We start from the raw sequence: 25,557 nt of genomic DNA, 5'->3' as shown, positions 1-25,557 counted from the left end.
CCTTGAAATGCTTCTTACGAAGCCACTCCTTCGTTGCCCGGGCGGTGTGTTTGGGATCATTGTCATGCTGAAAGACCCAGCCACGTTTCATCTTCAATGCCCTTGCTGATGGAAGGAGGTTTTCACTCAAAATCTCACGATACATGGCCCCATTAATTCTTTCCTTTACACAGATCAGTCGTCCTGGTCCCTTTGCAGAAAAACAGCCCCAAAGCATGATGTTTCCACCCCCAAGCTTCACAGTAGGTATGGTGTTCTTTGGATGCAACTCAGCATTCTTTGTCCTCCAAACACGACAAGTTGACTTTTTACCAAAAAGTTCTATTTTGGTTTCATCTGACCATATGACATTCTCCCAATCCTCTTCTGGATCATCCAAATGCACTCTAGCAAACTTCAGACGGGCCTGGACATGTACTGGCTTAAGCAGGGGGACACGTCTGGCACTGCAGGATTTGAGTCCCTGGCGGCGTAGTGTGTTACTGATGGTAGGCTTTGTTACTTTGGTCCCAGCTCTCTGCGGGTCATTCACTAGGTCCCCCCGTGTGGTTCTGGGATTTTTGCTCACCGTTCTTGTGATCATTTTGACCCCACGGGGTGAGATCTTGCGTGGAGCCCCAGATCGAGGGAGATTATCAGTGGTCTTGTATGTCTTCCATTTCCTAATAATTGCTCCCACAGTTGATTTCTTCAAACCAAGCTGCTACAATTTTGTTTCTGGTGTCCTTTGACAGCTCTTTGGTCTTGGCCATAGTGGAGTTTGGAGTGTGACTGTTTGAGGTTGTGGACAGGTGTCTTTTATACTGATAACAAGTTCAAACAGGTGCCATTAATACAGGTAACGAGTGGAGGACAGAGGAGCCTCTTAAAGAAGAAGTTACAGGTCTGTGAGAGCCAGAAATCTTGCTTGTTTGTAGGTGACCAAATACTTATTTCCCACCATAATTTGCAAATAAATTCATAAAAAATCCTACAATGTGATTTACTGGAAAAAAAATGCTCAATTTGTCTGTCATAGTTGACGTGTACCTATGATGAAAATTACAGGCCTCTCTCATCTTTTTAAGTGGGAGAACTTGCACAATTGGTGGCTGACTAAATACTTTAAATACTTTTCCCCACTGTATACTATACTGATTAACATCTCATTTTAGCGTCAGTGTTAGATCCCCGTTTCAAGACAGAATGGATAATCCGAGATGAGTCTGTATGCAACAAATTCGGTGAGATAAAGTAAGGCTGTGGTTTAAGCTAAAAGTGAAATACATGCAGATTTTGTTCCTTTTTTGGAGTGAGCGGGGGGTGATTTGAGTGGAGCGCGATGCAAACTGCGTTGAGCGCTGAGCGATAATGAGCGGACTGGCCTGATGTGGCTTTGAGCGGGGGGGGGCGGAGGGGTGAACAGCTCCGTGAGCGAGGAGCTGAGATTCTCACCGCTCCACTCCGCTCATATGCTCTGCTGCATACCAACAAAGTATGCATTTATGAGATTATTTGAGAAAGAGAAAAGTTTTGTTTGTTATGAAAGTATACTGTATCTGCTGAAATAGTAGCAAGAAAAACACCTTCCACACTTATTTCCACCAGCCACAGTCACTAATGGACTGAATAAGAGACATACAGTATGTCACAAGCTCCAGGTGCAGAATAGCAAGCAGGCCTGCCTCAGTACAGGTCCAGGGCTGACCCAATTACTAGCTGTGTGACATCTCTCACACTGCATTGTGACTAATAAGATGATGGGTCATGGAGATGGAGCTCAATCAGTGCTCCACAACACCAGTTCATCACACACACTCTCAAGCACCAGCCATGGTACCAGCTCACAAACAAACAAGGACCAGCCATGGTACCAGCTCACAAACAAACAAGGACCAGCCATGGTACCAGCTCACAAACAAACAAGGACCAGCCATATAGCGGCAGTTCAACGCACGCACACACAAACACTATCTCTGCTATTTCTCACTGGGAGATAGGAGACTGCCAAGATGTCTGTGGGTGTTAACTGCTAAAAGGCCACAGTAAGTAATGAGTCTATTGGTATTTAATATAATTCATTATGTGAAAATGGCTCTGACAAAAGACCTATTGAGTGTAGAGAGAATAAACATGGTAAATACCTTTAGGATTAATACCCTAATAATGTGAGAATTACGGTTTCGATTATTTTTTTAAACATTAAATACACTATGCATTATGTGGGTTGAATGCTGTAAGGGACAGATCGCAATTTACTGGGGGGGAGGGTTGTCAAACTTAGTTTTTTGCTTTGGGGAGGGTTGTGTGGTTTTTTTATTGGACAAAGGGGAGGGTAGTGCATTTTTTCCATGGTGTACATTTGCTCTTTTGCAGGATTTACTATATAATTTCTTCCATCCTTGCCAAATTTCCTCATCTGCTTGCATGCGCCTCCTCTTTATCAAGGTGTTTTGGTACTTCCCTTATGCACTACGCTTTTCCGTGTGCTAACCTTTACTATACCACAGGTCAGTATAGTCTAACAGTCTGTCCTGCCCTCTATCCACCATTCATAGACAATAGTGGTAGGTGGATCCTTTGTCCGTATCTGCAATAGGCTAACTAGCAATCATACAGTGCATTCGGAAAGTATTACATTTTACATTTTAGTCATTTAGCAGACGCTCTTATCCAGAGCGACTTACAGTTAGTGAGTGCAGACCCCTTGACTTTTTCCACATTTTGTTATGTTACAGCCTTATTCTAAAATTGATTAAATAGTTTTTTTTCCCTCATCAATCTACAAACAATATCCCATAACAAGTTTTTGCTTTGTATAAAAAAAATAAAAAAATTAAATATCACATTTACATAAGTATTCAGACCCTTTACGCAGTACTTTGTTGAAGCACCTTTGGCAGTGATTTCAGCCTCGAGTCTTCTTGGGTATGACGCTACAAGCTTGGCACACCTGTATTTGGGGAGTTTCTCCCATTCTTCTCTGCAGATCCTCTCAGGGAGCGATGCTACACAGCTATTTTCAGGTATCTCCAGAATGTTAGATCGGGTTCAAGTCCGGACTCTGGCTGGGCCACTCAAGGACATTCAGAGACTTGTCCCGAAACCACTCCTGCGTTGTCTTGGCTGTGTGCTTAGGGTCGTTGTCCTGTTGGAAGGTGAACCTTCGCTCCAGTCTGAGATCCTGAGCGCTCTGGAGCAGGTTTTCATCAAGGATCTCTCTGTACTTTGCTCCATTCATCTTTCCCTTGATCTTGACTAGTCTCCCAGTCTCTGCCACTGAAAAACATCCCCAAAGCATGATGCTGCCACCACCATGCTTCACAGTAGGGATGGTGCCAGGTTTCCTCCAGACGTGACGCTTGGCATTCAGGCCAAAGAGTTCAATCTTGGTTTCATCAGACTAGAGAATCTTGTTTCTCATGGTCTGAGAGTCTTTAGGTGCCTTTTGGCAAACTCCAAGCGGGCTGTCATGTCCCTTTTACTGAGGAGTTGCTTCTGTCTGGCCACTCTACCATAAAAGCCTGATTGGTGGAGTGTTGCAGAGATGGTTGTCCTTCTGGAAGGTTCTCCCATCTCCACAGAGGAACTCTGGAGCTCTGTCAGTGTCCCTGACCAAGGCCCTTCTCCCCCGATTGTTCAGTTTGGCCAGTTCTAGGAAGAGTCTTGGTGGTTCCAAACTTCTTCCATTTAAGAATAATGAAGGCCACTGTGTTCTTGGGAACCTTTAATGCTGCAGAAATGTTTTGGTACCGTTCCCCAGATCTGTGCCTCGACACATCCTGTCTCAGAGCTCTACAGACAATTCCTTCAACCTCATGGCTTGGTTTTTGCTCTGACATGCACTGTCAACTGTGGGACATTTTACATTTACATTTTTAGTCATTTAGCAGACGCTCTTATCCAGAGCGACTTACAGGAGCAATTAGGGTTAAGTGCCTTCCTTAAGGGCACATCGACAGATTTTTCACCTAGTCGGCTCGGGGATTAGAACCAGCAACCTTTCGGTTACTGGCACAACGCTCTTACCCACTAAGCTACCTGCCGGGACCTTATATAGACAGGTGTGTGCCTTTCCAAATCATGTCCAATCAATTGAATTTACCACAGGTGGACTCCAATCAAGTTGTAGAAACATCTCAAAGATGATCAATGGAAACAGGATGCACCTGAACTCAATTTTGAGTCTCATAGTAAACAGTCTGAATACTTATGTAAATAAGGAAATGAATAATTGCATTATTGTTTTCAAGTGAGTACAACATTCTAGCCTACTCTAGGCTGCAGTAAAAATGTCATTTGAATAACGGCGCAAAAGCCCTGTGATTTAAATGTTTAATTCGATTTGGATCAGTTGTGGGTCTACTCTTGACAGTTTATAAGGTCTAGAAAGGCACAGTAGCAGGCCAGTCTGGCTGTATTTTTACTTCTGATATTGATTGCGCTGTCTGTTGCAGATTATCATTCTCCCAAGTCGTCCTATAATAATGTGGCCACATATGTTCCCGGCAGACCCAGTTATTCAGGAAAGCTTAACACATGCTCTGTCTCCTCTCTAATCCGAGCGGTTATTCACCTAGAACCCTTCAATAGAGCCTAAATATTTACCATTTAACTTTTTTAATGTATTACCTTTTATATGTGGCATAAATACTACCAGTCACAATGTTTTAATCTGATTAGGCTACTTCAAAAGTCTCCTGTAGGCATGCGCACATTCATCCAAAATATAATTCCAGAATCCTCAAAATGGCTTGACATTAACCAGGTTTCCATCCAACCTTTTTAATGCAAGTAAAGTAGCCTACATGTCTGATTTAAAAAAAATTCACCACATCATGGGAAAGCATGCAGTTCATTAGGCTACAGATGAAATAAGTTATGATGAACTTCACAGGGTGGTGAAAGTGCACAGTGATGCTCCTTTCAATAAATATCGAGGGTCTTATTCTGGTGACATGATGATCGATGCTTGGCTGCCATTTGATAAATAAAAATAATCTTGCACTTTTGCCCATAATTATCTCATCATGTAGTAGGCTATGTATCTGCAAGCTGTTGGCTAGAGCGCATGTGCCAATACCAGAGTGGGCACATTCGCTACACCTTTTCAACATTTTTAGTGACAAAACCATCAGTATGCCTAGAGTTGAAAAAGCAATGGAAACCCATTTTACTTGTATTTTTTTATCGGTACATGGGTATTTACCATCAAAAGGTATTTTTATGTGCACTATGTATTTACGCACAGACTTTTATCTGTAACAAGTCAATTTGATGGAAATACAACTCTGATGGGAAAATGCTCCAAGGTTTGGCCGATAAAAAAAATGAAAAGCCAATAAATGAAATTGTAGCAGGCCAAATTGCTCAGGAGAGGCCGTCTATCATAGCCTACACCCCGAATTCGGCTTCAGCACCATTCTCTTACGCCTTGCGCACAGGTACACCTTGCGCGCAGGTGTGCCTGCTGTTGAGGAGAGAGAGAACAGAGGAGCCTTGGCCTAGGCTGCTGTTGAGGAGAGAGAGAACAGAGGAGCCTTGGCCTAGGCTGCTGTTGAGGAGAGACAGAACAGAGGAGCCTTGGCCTAGGCTGCTGTTGAGGAGAGAGAGAACAGAGGAGCCTTGGCCTAGGCTGCTGTTGAGGAGAGAGAGAACAGAGGAGCCTTGGCCTAGGCTGCTGTTGAGGAGAGAGAGAACAGAGGAGCCTTGGCCTAGGCTGCTGTTGATTGTGAAGATGTAAAACAAAAGTTAGAGGAAAAAGAGTATGCCTATAGTGAAAAGTCTACAAGGGGAATTGAATATAAGTTTTAATATTGTAGTGGACTAAGATTAGAAGAATGCAGGATACTGTGCAACTCCCTATTCAGCTATAATGCAATTTTGGAACTTAAAATGTATTTATAATAATTTGTTTTAACATTATTATTATTATTGTATATCATTGTTATTATTGTAAGCCTATTTATTAATCTAAACCAGTTCTTTAAATATGCTAAACCTGTTTTGTTTAATTCTGTTGAGACATTTTCATTGGCTAAATTAAATGTGATCTGTCTTTTCAACTGGGTAATCCGTATTTAGTTTAAGATAGGTTATAAGTAGGTCTGTTGTAAAATAAATAACATTAGCCTATTTCTGTCATTTGTTGGGTAAGGTAGGCACTTGCCTTTGTTGGTAATTGCTGCAATATAGCCTGTGAAGTTTTAAAGCAGTTCACAAGTGTTTTGTTTCATTCGGTTGAGCCATTTTCTTTGGCCTAATTGTTCCAACTGTAATGCTGTGTTTGCAGCAATATAATAGCCTGCTCGTATTTTCCCTATAAACAATGGCTTGACTTACTTTTGATATTAGCCTAATAAAGTTCAGAAACTTTTGTGAAGGTTTGGTGTGGCTATTATTAAGCTTTAGCTACTGCAAGCCTATGATATGAAGGCAGTGTGCACCTCCGACAGTTGAACTTGATGTGAGGAAGACTACCAGAGTTACTCCTATAATCTAACAATATAATGCTTATCTTTATACAAAATATTCTGATCTACAAAAAAAACGAAAAGGAATTCAAATAAAAACAGTTTCAGTTAATGCTCAGCACTATTGATGGAAGAACTACAGTGCCTTGCAAAAGTATTCATCCCCCTTGGCGTTTTTCCAATTTTGTTGCATTACAACCTGTAATTTAAATGGATAAAAGTCTGTGCGTAAAAATACATAGTGCACATAAAAATACCTTTTGATGGTAAATACCCATGTACCGAATAAAAGCCACTGTAACTATCTGCAGTCAAGGAGAAAGGCAAAAAAAACTCTGCAAAAGTTTTACATGAGAAAATAGGTTACAGAAGAGGGAGGAAAAAGAGTGACGTGTTTGTCAGTGTGTGTGTGTGTGCGTGTGCGTGCGTCACTGGGTAACTCATACCCGCTTGCGTAGGTTGCAGGTGAGGATGAGGTTGCGTGAGAAGGAGTTAGCGAAGGCTGTGTAGAACTCCAGAACCTTGAGCAGTGCCTCTCTCTTGATGACATGCAGGTCGCAGTACGTCAGCGCCCGCACGTTAGCACACGCGTGTGCAAGAGTGGTCTCTTTCCAGAACACATCTCCAAACACATCTCCTTTACCTGAGAGAGGGGAAAGATACATTTAGAGATTTGTGTGGGAGACAAAATAGTACAATATTTAGTATTTTCACAGTGAAATCACCAGTCACAGAAGTCATGGATATTTTGAGATCTGAGGTTTCAAGGTTTCCTTAGCGATGAGGTTACCTGGCTGAGCCCTTAGCAACCAAAGATACTCATTACTCAGAGCACAGTAAAATGTTACAAGCTGATTTACTCTACAGCCGGTAAAGACCAACAAAAAAGTATTCTTCTCATTTCAACCCATCTAAAATTATCATAAAATGTCAGTTGAATATCAAATCAATGTTCAATTGGTTCACATTCAAGGGATTGCACTAGTATCACCAAATGAAAACCAATGAAACTCAATCCAATCAGTCTACCCTTCAGCAGAGAGAACCCAAACATCAGAACCACAACACAGACAGGATGTGTGAATCTTATCTCTCCTGTACCATTTCCCTATTGGGTCTGAGGAACCATCCAACTAGAGTCCTGCGGTGCTGGATACATCTAGAATGAGCCCCCCTTAGAGACACAGCACGCCACCAATTATTGGAGCAGATATGGAGAAGGTCAGAGAGATCAGCATGGTGGCTCTAGAGGAGCTAGAGGTCAGGCTCAACCTGAGAGGAGGTGTCTTACTGTCTGTGGTTGAAGATCAATGCAGCGCTACTCTCACACTACAATCATCCTTTGTGGAGGTGGATGGGAGTGAATTCAGTGTTTCATGTTTGTCCTGTTTGTGTGATCAATTGTGGTAAGCTAGCAGATCTCTGTGACTAAGGCACAGTGCTGAGAAGGACTGATACGGTCTCATCTCCCTCAGCTTACTGCAGATCCAATCAGTTCACTGGGCCAGAACATATTGCTGTGTGAATACTTTCCCCCACTAAAATCCCCTTTCTCATAACGCAGCATGAATAATAGATTGCGAAATTAATCAAATCATAATTTCGCGAAACACAACAAAGCCAGAACAGAGGAGAAAATCATAAACTGATAAGGCTGACGGAATATTGTTTGATGGAAAGTTCCTGTAGCCCTGTGGCCAGTGTAATGGATTTAATAATGTGAAGGTGTGTGATTCTGCAGGTTGTCCAGGTATAGGCTTGTTACAGTGGGAGTGTTGCAGGCAGCTCCTCTCCTCTGCTACTGGGCTGCTAATGAAGAAGAGAGAAAAGACCCAGAGTTTAAAGTTAGCTTAGTGATAGCCAGGGGAAATCAGAGGGGTCTCTCTTTCTATCTCACTCGGCCTCTGTCTCTCTCTCACTCCCCCAGTCAGCTATGAGCCCTAGCTATTCCTCTTGCCTGTTTACATCTCTTACTTCCAGGGGGAGGGAGGCACAGAGTTGGCCAAGGCTAAAGGGAGGTGTTCCACTGTTTGCCCATGAGACATACAGCACAGTCAGCTGCCACCCTGTCTCTAAGCAACCACCTGTTACCATAGTCTTGTCAGGTTTTGCAACCAGAGTCTACAGTATGACTAGAATCACATACCTACAGTAAAGTGGAATTGAGCAGGGTGAATGGCAACAGATCGGGCACCAAATGAGGCGTGACAGATCTTATTTTTTTACACATGTACACTGACTTGTCTCTAAGTAGTGCACATAACTTACCATCAACAATATTAAACATGATAGAACAAACGTACAGACTACCATTGCGCCTCCTTCCTCTCGTGCTGCGCCCAACCCCCCACTGCTCCCCCACCGTGAGTCTCCTGCAGTGTCGATCTGCTCTAAATCGAAGACCGTAAATGTGATCCCGGACCCACCCGTGGTGGCGAGACAGACGCCTCGCGTTGGCGTCCATTTGAGCTGCTGATTAATGTCCTCCATGTTGTTTGTGAGGCAAATCATCTGTAGCTAATACACTTTTTATGAAGCTCTAACTACAGCCCTACTCTAGCTCCTAATGAAGTCAAGGAAGTGGAAAAGCAATAAAAGACCCTCCGCAAACACCCGCCGGCACTACAGCCTGCTCTGCTGGTCTCCAACTCTGTCTTTATCTTTCTTTCTTTATATATCTTTATCTATTTTTTTTTATTTTATTTTTTTGCTGTTTGAGTTTACAAGGCATTAGCCTAACCCCTGAAACAACATCATCCACAACAGTGATGCGCGGGTCATTAAATATTGTATGGCTGAAGTGCGGGTGGAAGAGACACAATACCATAAAAAAATCCATAAATGCATAATTATTGTGCAATTTATATAGTCTACATTGAGGTTTTTCTTTCATTATTTTAGGCTATCTGCTATTAGTGCATAAGCCTAAACTTGTGGGTTTACGCGTGCCAAATTGCCTACACAGCCAATCGCCAAATAATGCTTTTGGGAACTGGCAGAAAAAGTTAACAACAATCCACGGAAGCAAAATGTACATTGTCGAAGTTTAATTCAATAAGACAAAAGCTGCAAAAGGAGAGTTAAAAATAAAGAGAAGGGGGGGCCAAAAAAGTAATGTTTGGAAAAGATATTGTGAAGTGGTAAAAGAGGATGATAGCAGTGCCGGCTATGTTATGTGTGATGATTGTGAGGCACTATACAAATTCGACAGTCACAAGACGGGACTTCAAATAGGTCTAGGGCACGTCAAGGAAACTGTAGCCTAGATGGGTTAAATGGAAACTGAAATCTGGACATTGACTAACCAAAATAACGTACTGTTTTTTTTGCCAAACTCCAAAGTCCTTTGATAATACTACTCACGTGCGAATCGACATCCCTGTGTTTTGAGAGAAATATCTGAGTTTTACAGGTGTTGCTCGCGGTTTGAGCAACAAAACAATAACTGATTCGATAAATTGAACGAAGTGCTGCGCATAGCCTATATATGAATGGCCTACATGTATCAACTTTCACAGTCAATGTTTTTGTTTATACGTTTTGTGCGATTGAATTGAACATCGCCAAATTCATCATTTCAAAAAAATTGCACCTGTTTAATGCAACCCTTGCTGTTAAGAGATCGCAAAGCAGCTTACAACTGAGCTAAACGTTTGGAACAACTTCACTTTCTCATTCATAGCCTAAAAACGCATTTCAAATGCAAGTTAAGCTCACATCTGAAGGCTCCCCCACATTTAGAATGTCTTCTACTGCGGATCGCTAAAATATCCTAATGATTATGATCACACTTCCTCAATTCAAATATTATGGGGACACTATACCAAAGATGGTTTGGTATGGTTTAGAAACTTGGGAACCAAGCTCGAGCTATCAGTGTAGCCTGTTATCGCCTGGACCTTTTGAAATATCTTCACACTTTGAAAAAAACATCCAGGCTTCCGTCATAACTGTCAATTTATATATATAAATAATTACAGGGGGCAGTTTGGAAAAAAACGTATCCCGTCCGAATCGTCCTCTGGAATAACTGACATTCTGGTGTATTAAATACATAACCAACGTTCTCTAGTATAACTACTATTAGTCCCGTGCGAATAGGGCTATAGCCTTAATAATAACTCCTGCAGAATTAAACATTTCTTGCAGTAAAATTATACACCAAATGTAGGTAAAATTTGGATTTGGGAACATTGGAGAAATATGATTAATTTATTTCTGCATCTCGAGAGAATGCAATGCTCAGTTAGATACCATCTGTAGAGGTGCTGTCTTCATCATAAAAGCTGATAGTATTTCAACCACATAAAATATGCATCGAAGCCGAACTGAAATCGTATCAGAAACACGTCGGGTCGTTTTCACAGCTTTCTTTTTCCTTACAAACGGTCAAACTGATGTCATTTGGACATTTTGTACAGAAAATCTTTCCCGTTTGTTTTTGCTTTATTGTATTTTCTCCCCAGTACCTAAACATCTTTGCTCTGCGAAAGATGACAGAGAAAACTTTACCGATGTCAACTAGATTGAAGCATTCATTCTATCGATATATTACATTCTGTTGAGCAAGGGTTTATTTAGTATTCTAGGGAAACATATAATGACAAAAGAAAAGCTACATGTATCCAGTAGCGACCCGTCATATTGAGCACCACCTTGGGGTTGACTGTTTTGCATGTTATTTTGACATTAATACAGTGGCTTGCGAAAGTATTCACCCCCCTTGGCATTTTTCCTATTTTGTTGCCTTACAACCTGGAATTAAATTGTATTTTGGGGGTTTGTATCATTTGATTTACACAACATGCCTACCACTTTGAAGATGCAAAATACGTTTTATTGTGAAATAAATAAGACAAAAAAACTGAAAACTTGAGCATGCAAACTGCTCCAGCTCCTTCAAGTTGGATGGGTTCCGCTGGTGTACAGCAATCTTTAAGTCATACCACAGATTCTCAATTGGATTGAGGTCTGGGCTTTGACTAGGCCATTCCAAGACATTTAAATGTTTCCCCTTAAACCACTCAAGTGTTGCTTTAGCAGTATGCTTAGGGTCATTGTCCTGCTGGAAGGTAAACCTCCGTCCCAGTCTCAGATCTCTGGAAGACTGAAACAGGTTTCCCTCAATAATTTCCCTGTATTTAGCAGCATCCATCATTCCTTCAATTCTGACCAGTTTCCCAGTCCCTGCTGATGAAAAACATCCCCACAGCATGATGCTGCCACCACCATGCTTCACTGTGGGGATGGTGTTCTCAGGGTGATGAGAAGTGTTGGGTTTGCGCCAGACATAGCGTTTTCCTTGATGGCCAAAAAGCTCAATTTTAGTCTAATCTGACCAGAGTACCTTCTTCCATATGTTTGGGGAGTCTCCCACATGCCTTTTGGCGAACACCAAACGGTGCAACGTGGCGTTGGTGGATGGAGCGAGACATGATGTCCCAGATGTGCTCAATTGGATTCAGGTCTGGGGAACGGGCGGGCCAGTCCATAGCATCAATGCCTTCCTCTTGCAGGAACTGCTGACACACTCCAGCCACATAAGGTCTAGCATTGTCTTGCATTAGGAGGAACCCAGCGCCAACCGCACCAGCATATGGTCTCACAAGGGGTCTGAGGATCTCATCTCGGTACCTAATGGCAGTCAGGCTACCTCTGGCAAGCACATGGAGGGCTGTGCGGCCCCCCAAAGAAATGCCACTCCACACCATGACTGACCCACCGCCAAACCGGTCATGCTGGAGGATGTTGCAGGCAGCAGAACGTTCTCCACGGTGTCTCCAGACTCTGTCACGTCTGTCACGTGCTCAGTGTGAACCTGCTTTCATCTGTGAATAGCACAGGGCGCCAGTGGCGAATTTGCCAATTTTGGTGTTCTCTGGCAAATGCCAAACGTCCTGCACAGTGTTGGGCTGTAAGCACAACCCCCACCTGTGGACGTCGGGCCCTCATACCACCCTCATGGAGTCTGTTTCTGACCGTTTGAACAGACACATGCACATTTGTGGCCTGCTGGAGGTCATTTTGCAGGGCTCTGGCAGTGCTCCTCCTGCTCCTCCTTGCACAAAGGCGGAGGTAGCAGTCCTGCTGCTGGGTTATTGCCCTCCTACGGCCTCCTCCACGTCTCCTGATGTACTGGCCTGTCTCCTGGTAGCGCCTCCATGCTCTGGACACTACGCTGACAGACACAGCAAACCTTCTTGCCACAGCTCGCATTGATGTGCCATCCTGGATGAGCTGCACTACCTGAGCCACTTGTGTGGGTTGTAGACTCCGTCTCATGCTACCACTAGAGTGAAAGCACCACCAGCATTCAAAAGTGACCAAAACATCAGCCAGGAAGCATAGGAACTGAGAAGTGGTCTGTGGTCACCACCTGCAAAACCAGTCCTTTATTGGGGGTGTCTTGCTAATTGCCTATAATTTCCACCTGTTGTCTATTCCATTTGCACAACAGCATGTTCAATTTATTGTCAATCAGTGTTGCTTCCTAAGTGGACAGTTTGATTTCACAGAAGTGTGATTGACTTGGAGTTACATTGTGTTGTTTAAGTGTTCCCTTTATTTTTTTGAGCAGTGTAGTTTGGTCCCCTTTCCCCTCTTAATTTCGCCTCCTGTTCTGACTTGGTGTTGCACATGTAGCCTATAGCCTGTTTTAGAGAAATGTAATCATCAAATATTGTAAGAGCTTTCATTGTCTGCTTATATGCCCCCTTTATTTATCCTACGGTTCTGACTTGGTGTACAGGGAGAATACTGTAAGAACGGCCCATGTTCTGAATTCTGTCGCTGTACATTTCAAAAGTGCTGAACAAATAGTTATATTGACTATGTCCGTCCTAGCTCGCGCATTAATGTCTTAATCGAAATTACGGATTGCCTCTTATCCGCTCGTCGTCCCCTTATGCCATAGTTTGTACATCTCAATTGACAGTAGAAACCACATTCGTTTAAGCAAGTCAGCCGTATTTCAGCTATGTTTTTTTTAAAGGCAGTAAATGAGGCTGAATTAACTGTTTCGCTGCCAGACAAGGCTCCGCTGATAGCCAGGTGTAGTAGTGGTAAAGTGTTGGGACTGCTGTTGGGACTGCTGTTGGGACTCTGCTGTTGGGACAGCTTTATATAGGCCCTAACAGTTTGTGGGCACTGTTTGTCACCGTTGTTTAGTGTTGTGTTGTGTAGTGGCATGCATCCCCCAATTTTTTTTGTAGTCTGCCCCATCAAGATCTACATGCTAAAATCGCCACTGCATGTATCTAATTATAGACAAGTTGACTAACAAATAGCCTACCAAAATGTGGGAAATTATAAGCTGAAACATATCTAAATCAGGCAAAACAAAATGCTGCACCCCCTGTCCTCTGGTGGTCCTCTGTAGCTCAGCTGGTAGAGCGCAGCACTTGAAACGCCAAGGTAGTGGGTTCGATCCCCGGGACCACCCATACACAAAAAAAAAAATATGTATGCACGCATGACTGTAAGTTGCTTTGGATAAAAGCGTCTGCTAAATGGCATATTATATTATTATAAAAAATCGTTCTGCAGTCTTTGACTGTAGCATACAGTGCATTTTCCATATTTGCGGGTTAAGGTTGGGTGCGGGCCTCAGATTTTCACTTTATCATATATAGTCGGGCGTTGCGGATGGGTTATTAGCAATTGCGGTCCGCTGCGGGTAAACAAACAGCTGACCCGCGCACCACTAATCCACAGACAAACTCAAGAACTCACCAGTAAGTTGGTGTGGAAACTGGAGAAAGATGCCATGATGCATTTTGCTGCTCACCTAGAATAGCGATGACCTCATCGTCCTGAATGACCTCCAGTGACCCTGACACCACAAAGCAGAGTGTGTCAACGCTCTCCCCAGCGTGGAAGATGAGGTCCCCGGGGGCACAGTGGATGGTCTGGAACTCCCCGGCTAGAGAGCGCAGGCAGCCGTCACTGGCCAGGCGGAACGCAGGGTGTTCATTGAACACCTTCCGATTCAGGTGGACACAGATGTCCGCCCGCATGTCCTTAGGACAGATAGACAGCACCTGGAGAGAGGACAGACAGACACCTGTCCATCAGGCTTTCAGGTTGTTTGTATTACTTTGCATGGTATAGTATGGGTTTCACCATTGTACTGAGCCATTGCGGTATTGTGTATTCCCATTCATTAGAATCCAATGGGAGTTCTACAAGCTTTCTGCAGTTCTCATAACCATACTACTACTGTATCTGTGCTCTAACCCCAGCCATGGTGTTGTTAGAGCCCATCCCTCCTGTGCTCTAACCCCCAGGCAGCCCTGGTGTTGTTAGAGCCTTTCTCTCCTGGGTCCAAGCTCAGGGGCATGGCTCACCTTCTCAGTGTCGATGCCCTTGGACATGGACCATGTAGAGACGATGTAGTCCATCACCCTCTCACTCAGTCCATTGGGCACCTGGTAGAGCTTGAGGAAGTCCCTCACGTTGTTCAGCATCTCGTGGTAGCGGTTGGTGTTGGCGTACATCTGCTGGAAGATGGTGGTCACATTTCCAAAGATGGTGGCGTACAGGAGAGCTGGAGAAGAAAGGGAATTTATCTTCCAAATACATTTGTCATAAGATGAAATGAGCTGAAGTGAGTGGTAATGACAGGTGACAGATTGTGTATATAATGGTGTTAATGTAGACCATAGAAGAGCGAAGAGGGAGAGTTCCAGAACCACTAGAGCTCCACAGAGCTGTTTACTGACAGCCTCCAACACCATGATTGTAAGCCAGCTCGCTGTTACCATAGAGACCTTACCCAAAAATAGTTCTGTCTTCTTCTCCCAGCCAATAAAAAGACAATCAAATACAAAAAATAACAACTTTAAAGACTTTACAATGGGGGAGGGATCCGCGCTGGCACATGATCCAGAGAAAAAGAGTCTGGCAGGCTGGCTGTTGAGAATGATTCAGCAGGCAGGAAGGGCACGTGTTCCTTCCTTCCCTGTGGAATTATTCATAACTACTCTGCTCTCAATGCAGACAGATTCAAACAGCTGCTCCTCACACCTGACATCAACGCACCTGTGAACGACTGCTGACAGTATTGTTTAGTCAACTGCAGCGGACAGCAGGGTGACAATACCAACTTGTACATTTCAGATTTTAAAGTCTAGTTTCTAAATCTAAAATACCTCTGGAAATAAATCCAGGTATTTGGATATTTGTTAATGTAACTCAAAAACACAAACTGAAGATAGCATTGACATTCTACCTTATCTCTTCAAGTCAAAGGGCATGTCCTTAGCTCTGCGCTTGCCAGCCTGGCCTCAGAGCCAAACAAAACATACTTTACGTATTTCTGAGCACCTCTAAGACATATGATACCTACTAATGGTCTAGTTACTTTAGACAGAAACGAAAGTAGGGAGGTTGGTTGGGGAGGATGGGTGGGTGTAATCTGCGACAGTCTAGCAATCCAAAGGTTGCGTGTTCGAGTTGCGTCGGAGACAACTGGAGCATTTTAGCTAAGCCTTCCCCCTAATCCTTATTCTAACCCAATTCACCAACATGCTACATTGTCGTTTTAGTTCCCCTAACCAACCTTTCACGTAAATTCTCCTCATAATTCTCCTTTGTTGTTACAACGCAACAAGCAACCTGGACTCAGAGAAAGACTCCAAAACTATACGTCCTCCAAGAGGTATGATAACTTACGTCATCCAATTCGTATGCTATTGTACGACATGGTAAGACGTATGATACTATACGTCCTCTAATTCGTATGATATTGTACGACCACTATTCCATTCATAATGTAACCTAACATAACATAACATATCATACTAAATGGAGTGTCACAGATTTAGTTAACAGAATAATACGAATTACCTTGAGACTACGTTGCAGAGCCTTGTCTAAAACCACAACTCAGCACATTAATGTCCAATAAATGTCTATGACGCAATGGTCAAGCAGTCAATCACTGGCACTAACAGCCAATTTAAACTACTTTTCTTTCCAAAAGTACCACAACCGTGTAAATCTATTTTGACAAGGTGTAATTTTGTATCAGGCCTTCCCTTTCTAAGTAAACAGTCTTGCAGTGTCTCTAAATAAGAATTGACTAAACAACGTGCAGAGGCAGCAGGCATAAGTCATACTCTCACCCCCAAGAGGGAACTATCATTTCTATAATCATAATTCTCAATGAGTAAAGAATATTATTTTGCGTTGCCATTGTGGGGTTTATTTTTCATTAGGTCAACTTAATAGTCAATTTGATGCTATTTAGAGAAGATAATGGCTTTTGTAGAGCCCGGGGGGGGGCTCTACAAAAGAAGTAGTGCGCTTTTTCATAACAGTCCTTTATAACAGTCATACTGAACAATGACTGATATCATAAATGGTTATGTATATTTTTCTCTCACTGAAAATGGAATTTGAGAGGAATTTCCATTAGAACACACAGACACTGCCAATAAATACAATTTTATGAGCAAAGATAAATCGCCTCGTTCAATTCTTTAATTCCATTAATTCATCATGATTAAAATAATAACCAGACTGATGACCACAAGCGACCACCTTGCTGTATTTGTTGCATGAATGTTGCACTTTGTTGTGAGAAGAAGTTAACAGTGGCAGCACACCTGGGGGATTGAATTAAGCTGCGAAACAAATATAACCAGTCCTGTGGGTTTTCTGTTGAAGGTAACAAGGCCATAGGGAGTCTCCCGGTGACTCCCTCAGGGGCTTAAAGGAGAACCATAATGAAGTCATGGAGGACCACCTGGCCAGGTAAACACTGGGCCCACTCACCCTCATTACTCACACGGTGATCACACCAACAGGTATATACAGTGGGGGAAAAAAGTATTTAGTCAGCCACCAATTGTGCAAGTTCTCCCACTTAAAAAGATGAGAGAGGCCTGTAAGTTTCATCATATGTACATGTCAACTATGACAGACAAATTGAGAGAAAAAAATCCAGAAAATCACATTGTAGGATTTTTAATGAATTTATTTGCAAATTATGGTGGAAAATAAGTATTTGGTCACCTACAAACAAGCAAGATTTCTGGCTCTCACAGACCTGTAACTTCTTCTTTAAGAGGCTCCTCTGTCCTCCACTCGTTACCTGTATTAATGGCACCTGTTTGAACTTGTTATCAGTATAAAATACACCTGTCCACAACCTCAAACAGTCACACTCCAAACTCCACTATGGCCAAGACCAAAGAGCTGTCAAAGGACACCAGAAACAAAATTGTAGACCTGCACCAGGCTGGGAAGACTGAATCTGCAATAGGTAAGCAGCTTGGTTTGAAGAAATCAACTGTGGGAGCAATTATTAGGAAATGGAAGACATACAAGACGACTGATAATCTCCCTCGATCTGGGGCTCCACGTAAGATCTCACCCCGTGGGGTCAAAATGATCACAAGAACGGTGAGCAAAAATCCCAGAACCACACGGGGAGACCTAGTGAATGACCTGCAGAGAGCTGGGACCAAAGTAACAAAGCCTACCATCAGTAACACACTACGCCGCCAGGGACTCAAATCCTGCAGTGCCAGACGTGTCCCCCTGCTTAAGCCAGTACATGTCCAGGCCCGTCTGAAGTTTGCTAGAGTGCAAATGGATGATCCAGAAGAGGATTGGGAGAATGTCATATGGTCAGATGAAACCAAAATAGAACTTTTTGGTAAAAACTCAACTCTCTGTTTGGAGGACAAAGAATGCTGAGTTGCCCGGGCAATGAAAGAGTGGCTTCGTAAGAAGCATTTCAAGGTCCTGGAGTGGCCTAGCCAGTCTCCAGATCTCAACCCCATAGAAAATCTTTGGAGGGAGTTGAAAGTCCGTGTTGCCCAGCGACAGCCCCAAAACATCACTGCTCTAGAGGAGATCTGCATGGAGGAATGGGCCAAAATACCAGCAACAGTGTGTGAAAACCTTGTGAAGACTTACAGAAAACGTTTGACCTGTGTCATTGCCAACAAAGGGTATATAACAAAGTATTGAGAAACTTTTGTTATTGACCAAATACTTATTTTCCACCATAATTTGCAAATAAATAATTAAATTTTTTCCTCATTTTGTCTGTCATAGTTGGCGTGTACCTATGATGAAAATTACAGGCCTCTCTCATCTTTTTAAGTGGGAGAACTTGCACAATTGGTGGCTGACTAAATACTTTTTTTCCCCACTGTACTGTAATGAGGTGAAACTAGCAACGTAAGCTGAAGTAACACCCCAGTTATTTGATGGCTTTACTATACACAAGGCTACATACTGGTAGCATCAGATACTGTAACTACAGACATGGACATTAATTCAAGTTTCATTTAACTCTAGGTCGGGTTAGGTGTCTGAGGGACTGGGAGGGTTTTTGAAGGCTGTGTAAGCTGAGAAGGACATCTTCTAAAGGCTCCTACTTCTAAAGGCATTATTCACCACTCGTTGAATAAAGGAACCCTTAAAGAAGAGCAGGTGAGCCGGTTCATCCTCTATCAGCGCTATGAATAAAGGTTCACGGCACGTGCAGCCAGACCCCAACTCACACTGTCTGCAATTATACTTAAGAGGTCCAATCCATCATGCCTGGCACCTGCTTCAGTTATCCCCCACTGCCAGTCAGACTGCAGACACTACACATTCAGCCCTGCATAAATCGCTGTGAGAAATTAAAGAATTCTAATAAAAAATTGATTGCCCATATTTCAAGACTTTTCACATGGGAAGATTGGTCGATGGAAAATAAGAATCACGAATGAATGAGTCAGGGAGATAGCCCACAGGGACAATTAGAACGGTGATAATTATGGAAATGGTGTCAGAATCAGTACAAAAGCAACCCTTGGGTAATTTGCATGGAGAGTGCAAATATGAAACTGGTATTCATGAGTTACTGATTAAGGATCACATAATACTGTAATGCAAAACTGGTGATTTTGATTAGTAGAGGTTCAACTATTTTACGAAACACTTGCATAACCCTTGCACACTCACACACTTGAGCTAGGTCCACCTGACCCGTTGTCATGCCAACATGTCAAATGAGGCAGGTCGTACTGACAGTGGAACCCCCTACTTAGCCCTGCGATGCAAGAGTAATAGCGGAAGTCCCCACAACCTCAGTCTACATGCTGTGCTCCAAAAGGAGGGAGAGCCTAAACTCTGACACAAACCTCAGCTAGAAATATTCCCAAACATTTAGTGAGAAAGTACTAGGTCACAATGTCAGTGGGATTAAAGGGAAACAGCGAGATTTCGAAATGTAGGTCGTTTTTCTACTTACCCAGAGTCAAATTAACTAATTGATACCATATTTATGTCTCTGCGTGCAGTTTGGAGATCATTGAAATTAGCATATTTTTAGCTTAGCGCAATTGCTGGAAGTCTCCAGGTACAGTAGCCAGCTCCTCTCAAAAGCAGAGAAGTACACATTCTAACTCAGGGCTGGACAGAGTTTTTGGCTCGAGGGCCACGTCGGGATTTCGATATACATTACCAGTCAAAAGTTTGGACACACCTACTCATTCAAGGGTTTTTCTTTATTTTTACTATTTTCTACATTGTAGAATAATAGTAAAGACATCAAAACTATGAAATAACACATATGGAATCATGTAGTAACCAAAAAAGTGTTAAACAAATCCAAATATATTTTATTTTTGCACACTCTTGGCATTCTCTCTACCAGCTTCATGAGATAGTCACCTGGAATGCATTTCAATTAACAGGTGCGCCTTGTTAAAAGTTAATTTGTGGAATTTATTTCCTTCTTAATGGGTTTGAGCCAATCAGTTGTGTTGTGACAAAGTAGGGGTGGTATACAGAAGATAGCCATTTTAGGTAAAATACCAAGTCCATATTATGGCAAGAACAGCTCAAATAAGCAAAGGGAAACGACAGTCCATTATTACTTTAAGACATGAAGGTCAGTCAATCCGGAAAACTTCAAGAACTTTGAGAGTTTCTTAAAGTGCAGTCGCAAAAACCTTCAAGCGCTATGATGAAACTGGCTCTCATAAGGACCGCCACAGGAAAGGAAGACCCAGAGTTACCTCTGCTGCAGAGGATAAGTTCATTAGAGTTACCTGCACCTCAGATTGCAGCCCAAATAAATGCTTCACAGAGTTCAAGTAACAGACACATCTCAACATCAACTGTTCAGAGGCGACTGCGTGAATCAGCCCTTCATGGTCAAATTGCTGCAAAGAAACCACTACTAAAGGACACCGATAAGAAGAAGAGACCTGCTTGGGCCAAGAAACACGAGCAATGGATATTAGGCCGATGGAAATTTTGAGATTTTTGGTTCCAACCGTCGTGTCTTTGTGAGACGCAGAGTATGTGGACGGATGATCTCCGCATTTGTAGTTCCCACCATGAAGCATGGAGGAGGAGGTGTGATGGTGTGGGGGTGCTTTGCTGGTGACACTGTCAGTGATTTATTTAGAATTCAAGGCACACTTAACCAGCATGGCTACCACAGCATTATGCAGCAATACACCATCCCATCTGACAGAGCTTCAGAGGATATGCAGAGAAGAATACGAGAAACTCCCCAAATACAGGTGTATTGTAACGTTATACCCAAGAAGACTCGAGGCTGTAATCGCTGCCAAAGGTGCTTCAACAAAGTACTAAGTAAAGGGTCTGAATACTTACGTAAATGTGATATTTAAGTTTTTTGCAAAAAAATCTAAAAACCTGATTTTGCTTTGTCATTATGGGATATTGTGTGTAGATTGATGAGGGGGAAAAAACTATGTAATACATTTTAGAATAAGGCTGTAACGTAACAAAATGTGGAAAAAGTGAAGGGGTCTGAATATAATGTATAATGTGGATCCTAATCAACTAAACTAAACAAACTCACCCAACCACACACAGAACCCCTACACACACTCTCACGCACACACGCATGCATGCACTCGTGCACACGCAGCCGAACATGCATGTGCACACACGCACGCGCGATACGGAAGCACCCACACACAGGATACAGACAGAGGCAGCACAGTCACCTCCAGAGTAAGGAAGCTGGTTTTGGGCTGAGACTCCCCTGATTTGGGCTACTTGATGTGGGATTAGCAGTGACCCTGATGAGTCAGTTTAGAGGACTCCTGGAGAGAGAGAGTGCAGAGAACGACACCCCTTTATGGATTAGACTAATCATCCTGCAGACAGAGCAGCCAGAGAAAGCAAAGCTCTCCAATTCCACTGCAGGATGGATCAGGGCAGGCAGGACAATACAGCTCCCTCCCTCTCTCTCTTTGTCATCACTTGTTCTTCAACCTACTGTGTATCTTTTTATGCTTCTGTGTCTGTTCCTTGAAATCTCTGTCCCTCTTCCCCCTCTCTAACCCTCTCTCTCTCCATTAATCAGGGCATCGGAGCTCAACAGCCTGAGGGGGAGAGACAATCCGAGCTGCTTCTCTGTCAAAGCCCTCAGACCTACTCCACCCACCCCCTATCCCTTCTTCTCAGGCCTGACTGGGGGCTGATCACTGGATAAGGGGTCCTCAAAAGGGGAGGGGGACTGGGGGTCAAAATAAATGCCAATCTGCTTGGTGAGCTCTATGGACATCATGGCACAGAAACAGTAGATATTGTAGCTTCCTCTTTGCAACTGATAGAATGAATCCTGATCCTTAAACAAAACCCCAATCATGTGTTATGGTTTTCAATACACTTATACATCCGCCAAAGCGATTCTGCTCAAATAAAACCTCTCTCTAGTTCACTGCTCTGCCTCTCTCGTCTCCTCTCTCATTCCCTCACTCACTGGGGAGAAGAAGTCTCTACTGTTTTACAGACTTGGCCATCAAGCGTGGGCTCCTCAGGCAAAACCCGTCCGTTCCTCCATCCTTCCGCCCCAGCGCCCTTGCCATCAGCCTGCTGAAGAGCTGAGTTCATGTAATTCCCATAATTCCCAGTGACTGGGATACAGTCGACTGATAATCCATGTCTTTGATTTAATAACTCTCTTACCCAACGGGGGGCCAGTATGAAAAATGTATGCACTCACTAATTGTAAGTCGCTCTGGATAAGAGCGTCTGCTAAATGACTAAACTGTCAAATAATAAAACCTCAACCTCACAGAAACACAGACAGCATTGAGGTTGGAATGTGCTTTCATTTCTCTACTTTTATTACAGCTGATGCAGTCACAACTGTACTGTATTTGTGTGCTACTGTGTATCAGAGTGTAAGTGTGTTGCTGTGCTCGCATTGTATGTGTGCGCACGTGCATGCGTGCGTGTGTATGCATGTACCTGTGTGCATGAACCGACAAATGCATATAAGTGTGTGCATTTACAGTTGTACTGGCATGTATTCAAGACGATGTAGAGGCAATTATGTACATGTGAAGAGTTTCATTCCAAAACGCTATATATCCATTTTCAGAAATGTTGGTAAATGAGCTTTTATTGTTGAAAAAAATTATGAAAGAGATTGGTGTGTTTTTCACTATATAATCATGGCATTGGGTTGTATGTATTTATTTCAAATCTATCACTTGATGGTTTCATTTCAGAGAGACAAATAATCATGTTTTTTTGCAAAATGCTATATATCCGCCTCACTCTCAGAGAAATAAGTAGTACTGAGGGGTTTTATACAGTCACATAATTCAATACAGTAATATGAAATCTGTATGTAAAATATTTACATTTGACATTTTTGTAATTTAGCAGATGCTCTTATCCAGAGTGACTTACAGTATGTGCATTCATCTTAAGATAGCTAGGTGAGACAACCACATATCACAGTAAAATATACAGGATACAAACATTCCATTCTAGCTAAACAATGCATATATAGCGTTTTGCAAAATAACACATTTTCATACACATTTCAAATCTATTAATAAAAAATCTGAGAACACACTTAAGGATCTGACCTTTTTTTCCATTTTCGCCTAAAATGACATACCCAAATCTAACTGCCTGTAGCCCAGGACCTGTCACGCCCTGGCTCTGGGGACTCTTAATTGTTGAGCCAGGGTGTGGATTTTCTATGTTTAGTTTTCATTGGGGTTTTGTTCTAGATCGTTTAGTTTCTATGTTGGCCAGGGTGGTTCCCAATCAGAGACAGCTGTAGCTCGTTGTCTCTGATTGGGGACCATACTTAGGCAGCCTTTTGGCATGTTAGGGTGTGGGATCTTGTTCCGTAAGGTTTGTTTTGGTGTTAACCTAGGACTTCACGTATCGTTTGGTTTGTTGTTTTGATCGTGTGTTGAGTACAAATAAAATGTATGCTTATCACGCTGCGCCTTGGTCCGCTTCATCTGTCAGCGATCGTGACAGAAGATCCCACTATAAGAGGACCAAGCAGCGTGCCCAGGAGGAGAAGATGGCGATGTCGCAGGTGGGCAAATGGTGGTCTTGGGAGGAGATCTTCGCGGGCAAAGGGCCATGGGCAAAGGTAAATGCCCAGGCAGGAGAGGAGAGACGGCGCCAACCGCGTCGACGACGGACACGCGAGAGGCAACCCCAAGAAAATGTTTGGGGGGGGGGCACACGGCGTGGATGACGGGGCAGCAGGAGGCAGCTACAGGGCGAATCGGCGGACTAGGAGAGGAGGCCACCAGGTTACGGGGGCATTTGGTCATGAGGAAGAGGGAGAGTGTAGAGGCACGGCGAGAGGAACTGGTTAGGCAGCAGAGGGAGCGGAGGTTTAGAAGGAAACCCAGTCCCGCTCCTCGCACCAAGCAAGTGGTGTGTGTCACCAGTCCGGTCCGGCCCGTTCCTGATTCCCGCACAAGGCCAGTGGTGTGTGTTCCCAGTACGGTCCGGCCTGTTCCTGCCCCTCGCACCAAACCAGTGGTGCGCGTTGCCAGCCCGGTCCGGCCTGTTCCTGCCCCTCGCACCAAACCAGTGGTGCGCGTCGCCAGCCCGGTCCGGCCAGTTCCTGTCCCCCGCACCAAGCCAGTGGTGCGCGTCGTCAGCCCGGTCCGGCCCGTTCCTGCTCCCCGCACCAAGCCAGTGGTGCGCGTCGTCAGCCCGGTCCGGCCCGTTCCTGCTCCCCGCACCAAGCCAGTGGTGCGCGTCGCCAGCCCAGTCCGGCCCGTTCCTGCTCCCCGCACCAAGCCAGTGGTGCGCGTCGTCAGCCCGGTCCGGCCCGTTCCTGCTCCCCGCACCAAGCCAGTGGTGCTAGTCGCCAGCCCGGTCCGGCCCGTTCCTGCTCCCCGCACCAAGCCAGTGGTGCGCGTCGCCAGCCCGGTCCGGCCCGTTCCTGTCCCTCGCACCAAGCCTGTGGTGCGCGTCGCCAGCCCGGTCCGGCCTGTTACTGCCCCTCGCACCAAGCCTGTGGTGCGCGTCGCCAGCCCGGTCCGGCCTGTTCCTGCTCCCCGCACCAAGCCAGTGGTGCGCGTCGCCAGCCCGGTCTGGCCTGTTCCTGCTCCCCGCACCAAGCCAGTGGTGCGCGTCGTCAGCCCGGTCCGGCCCGTTCCTGCTCCCCGCACCAAGCCAGTGTTGCGCGTCGTCAGCCCGGCACGACCCGTGCCTGTTCCACCGGTGCCTGCTGCTCCACGCCGGAGCCAGAGCAATCCGCTCCACCGGTGTTCAGTCCAGCTCCGGCCAGTGGGGCCAGACCAGACCAGGGGCGCAACGGGGGGGTAGAGAGAGAGTGGTGGTCACGCCCGGAGCCAGATCCGCCTCCGAGGCGGAATGCCCACCCGGCCCCTACCCCGTTGTGTTGGTGTGGAGCGGTCGCAGTCCGCGCCTTTGGGGGGGGGGGGGGGGGGATAGTGTCACGCCCTGGCTCTGGGGACTCTTAATTGTTGAGCCAGGGTGTGGATTTTCTATGTTTAGTTTTCATTGGGGTTTTTTTCTAGATCGTTTAGTTTCTATGTTGGCCAGGGTGGTTCCCAATCAGAGACAGCTGTAGCTCGTTGTCTCTGATTGGGGACCATACTTAGGCAGCCTTTTGGCATGTTAGGGTGTGGGATCTTGTTCCGTAAGGTTTTGTGTATAACCTAGGACTTCATGTATCGTTTGGTTTATTGTTTTGGTTCGTATGTGTACGCAATAAAGAATGTACGCTTATCACGCTGCGCCTTGGTCCGCTTCATCTGTCAGTGATCGTGACAGGACCTGAAGCAAGGATATGCATATTCTTGATACCATTTCAAAC

At 44.3% G+C, this 25,557-nt stretch overlaps 1 protein-coding gene across 1 annotated transcript in view; it reads right to left on the bottom strand.

Moving 5' to 3' along the window:
• LOC311145804 (voltage-gated delayed rectifier potassium channel KCNH5-like) overlaps window positions 1-25,557 on the bottom strand; it is a gene marked incomplete at its 5' end in the record, with an annotated part of 81,240 nt that overhangs the window by 21,186 nt on the left and 34,497 nt on the right. The window contains 3 exons of the mRNA XM_084182115.1: window positions 6,899-7,095; window positions 14,239-14,491; window positions 14,798-14,997. Of these exons, the coding sequence (XP_084038241.1) occupies window positions 6,899-7,095; window positions 14,239-14,491; window positions 14,798-14,997 (650 nt within the window). The remainder of the gene's footprint in view (window positions 1-6,898; window positions 7,096-14,238; window positions 14,492-14,797; window positions 14,998-25,557) is intronic.

This window comes from Coregonus lavaretus, assembly GCF_964263955.1.
Source record: "Coregonus lavaretus genome assembly, chromosome: 18".
NCBI classification, from domain to species: domain Eukaryota; kingdom Metazoa; phylum Chordata; class Actinopteri; order Salmoniformes; family Salmonidae; genus Coregonus; species Coregonus lavaretus.
This window is presented reverse-complemented; position numbering and strand designations above follow the sequence as displayed.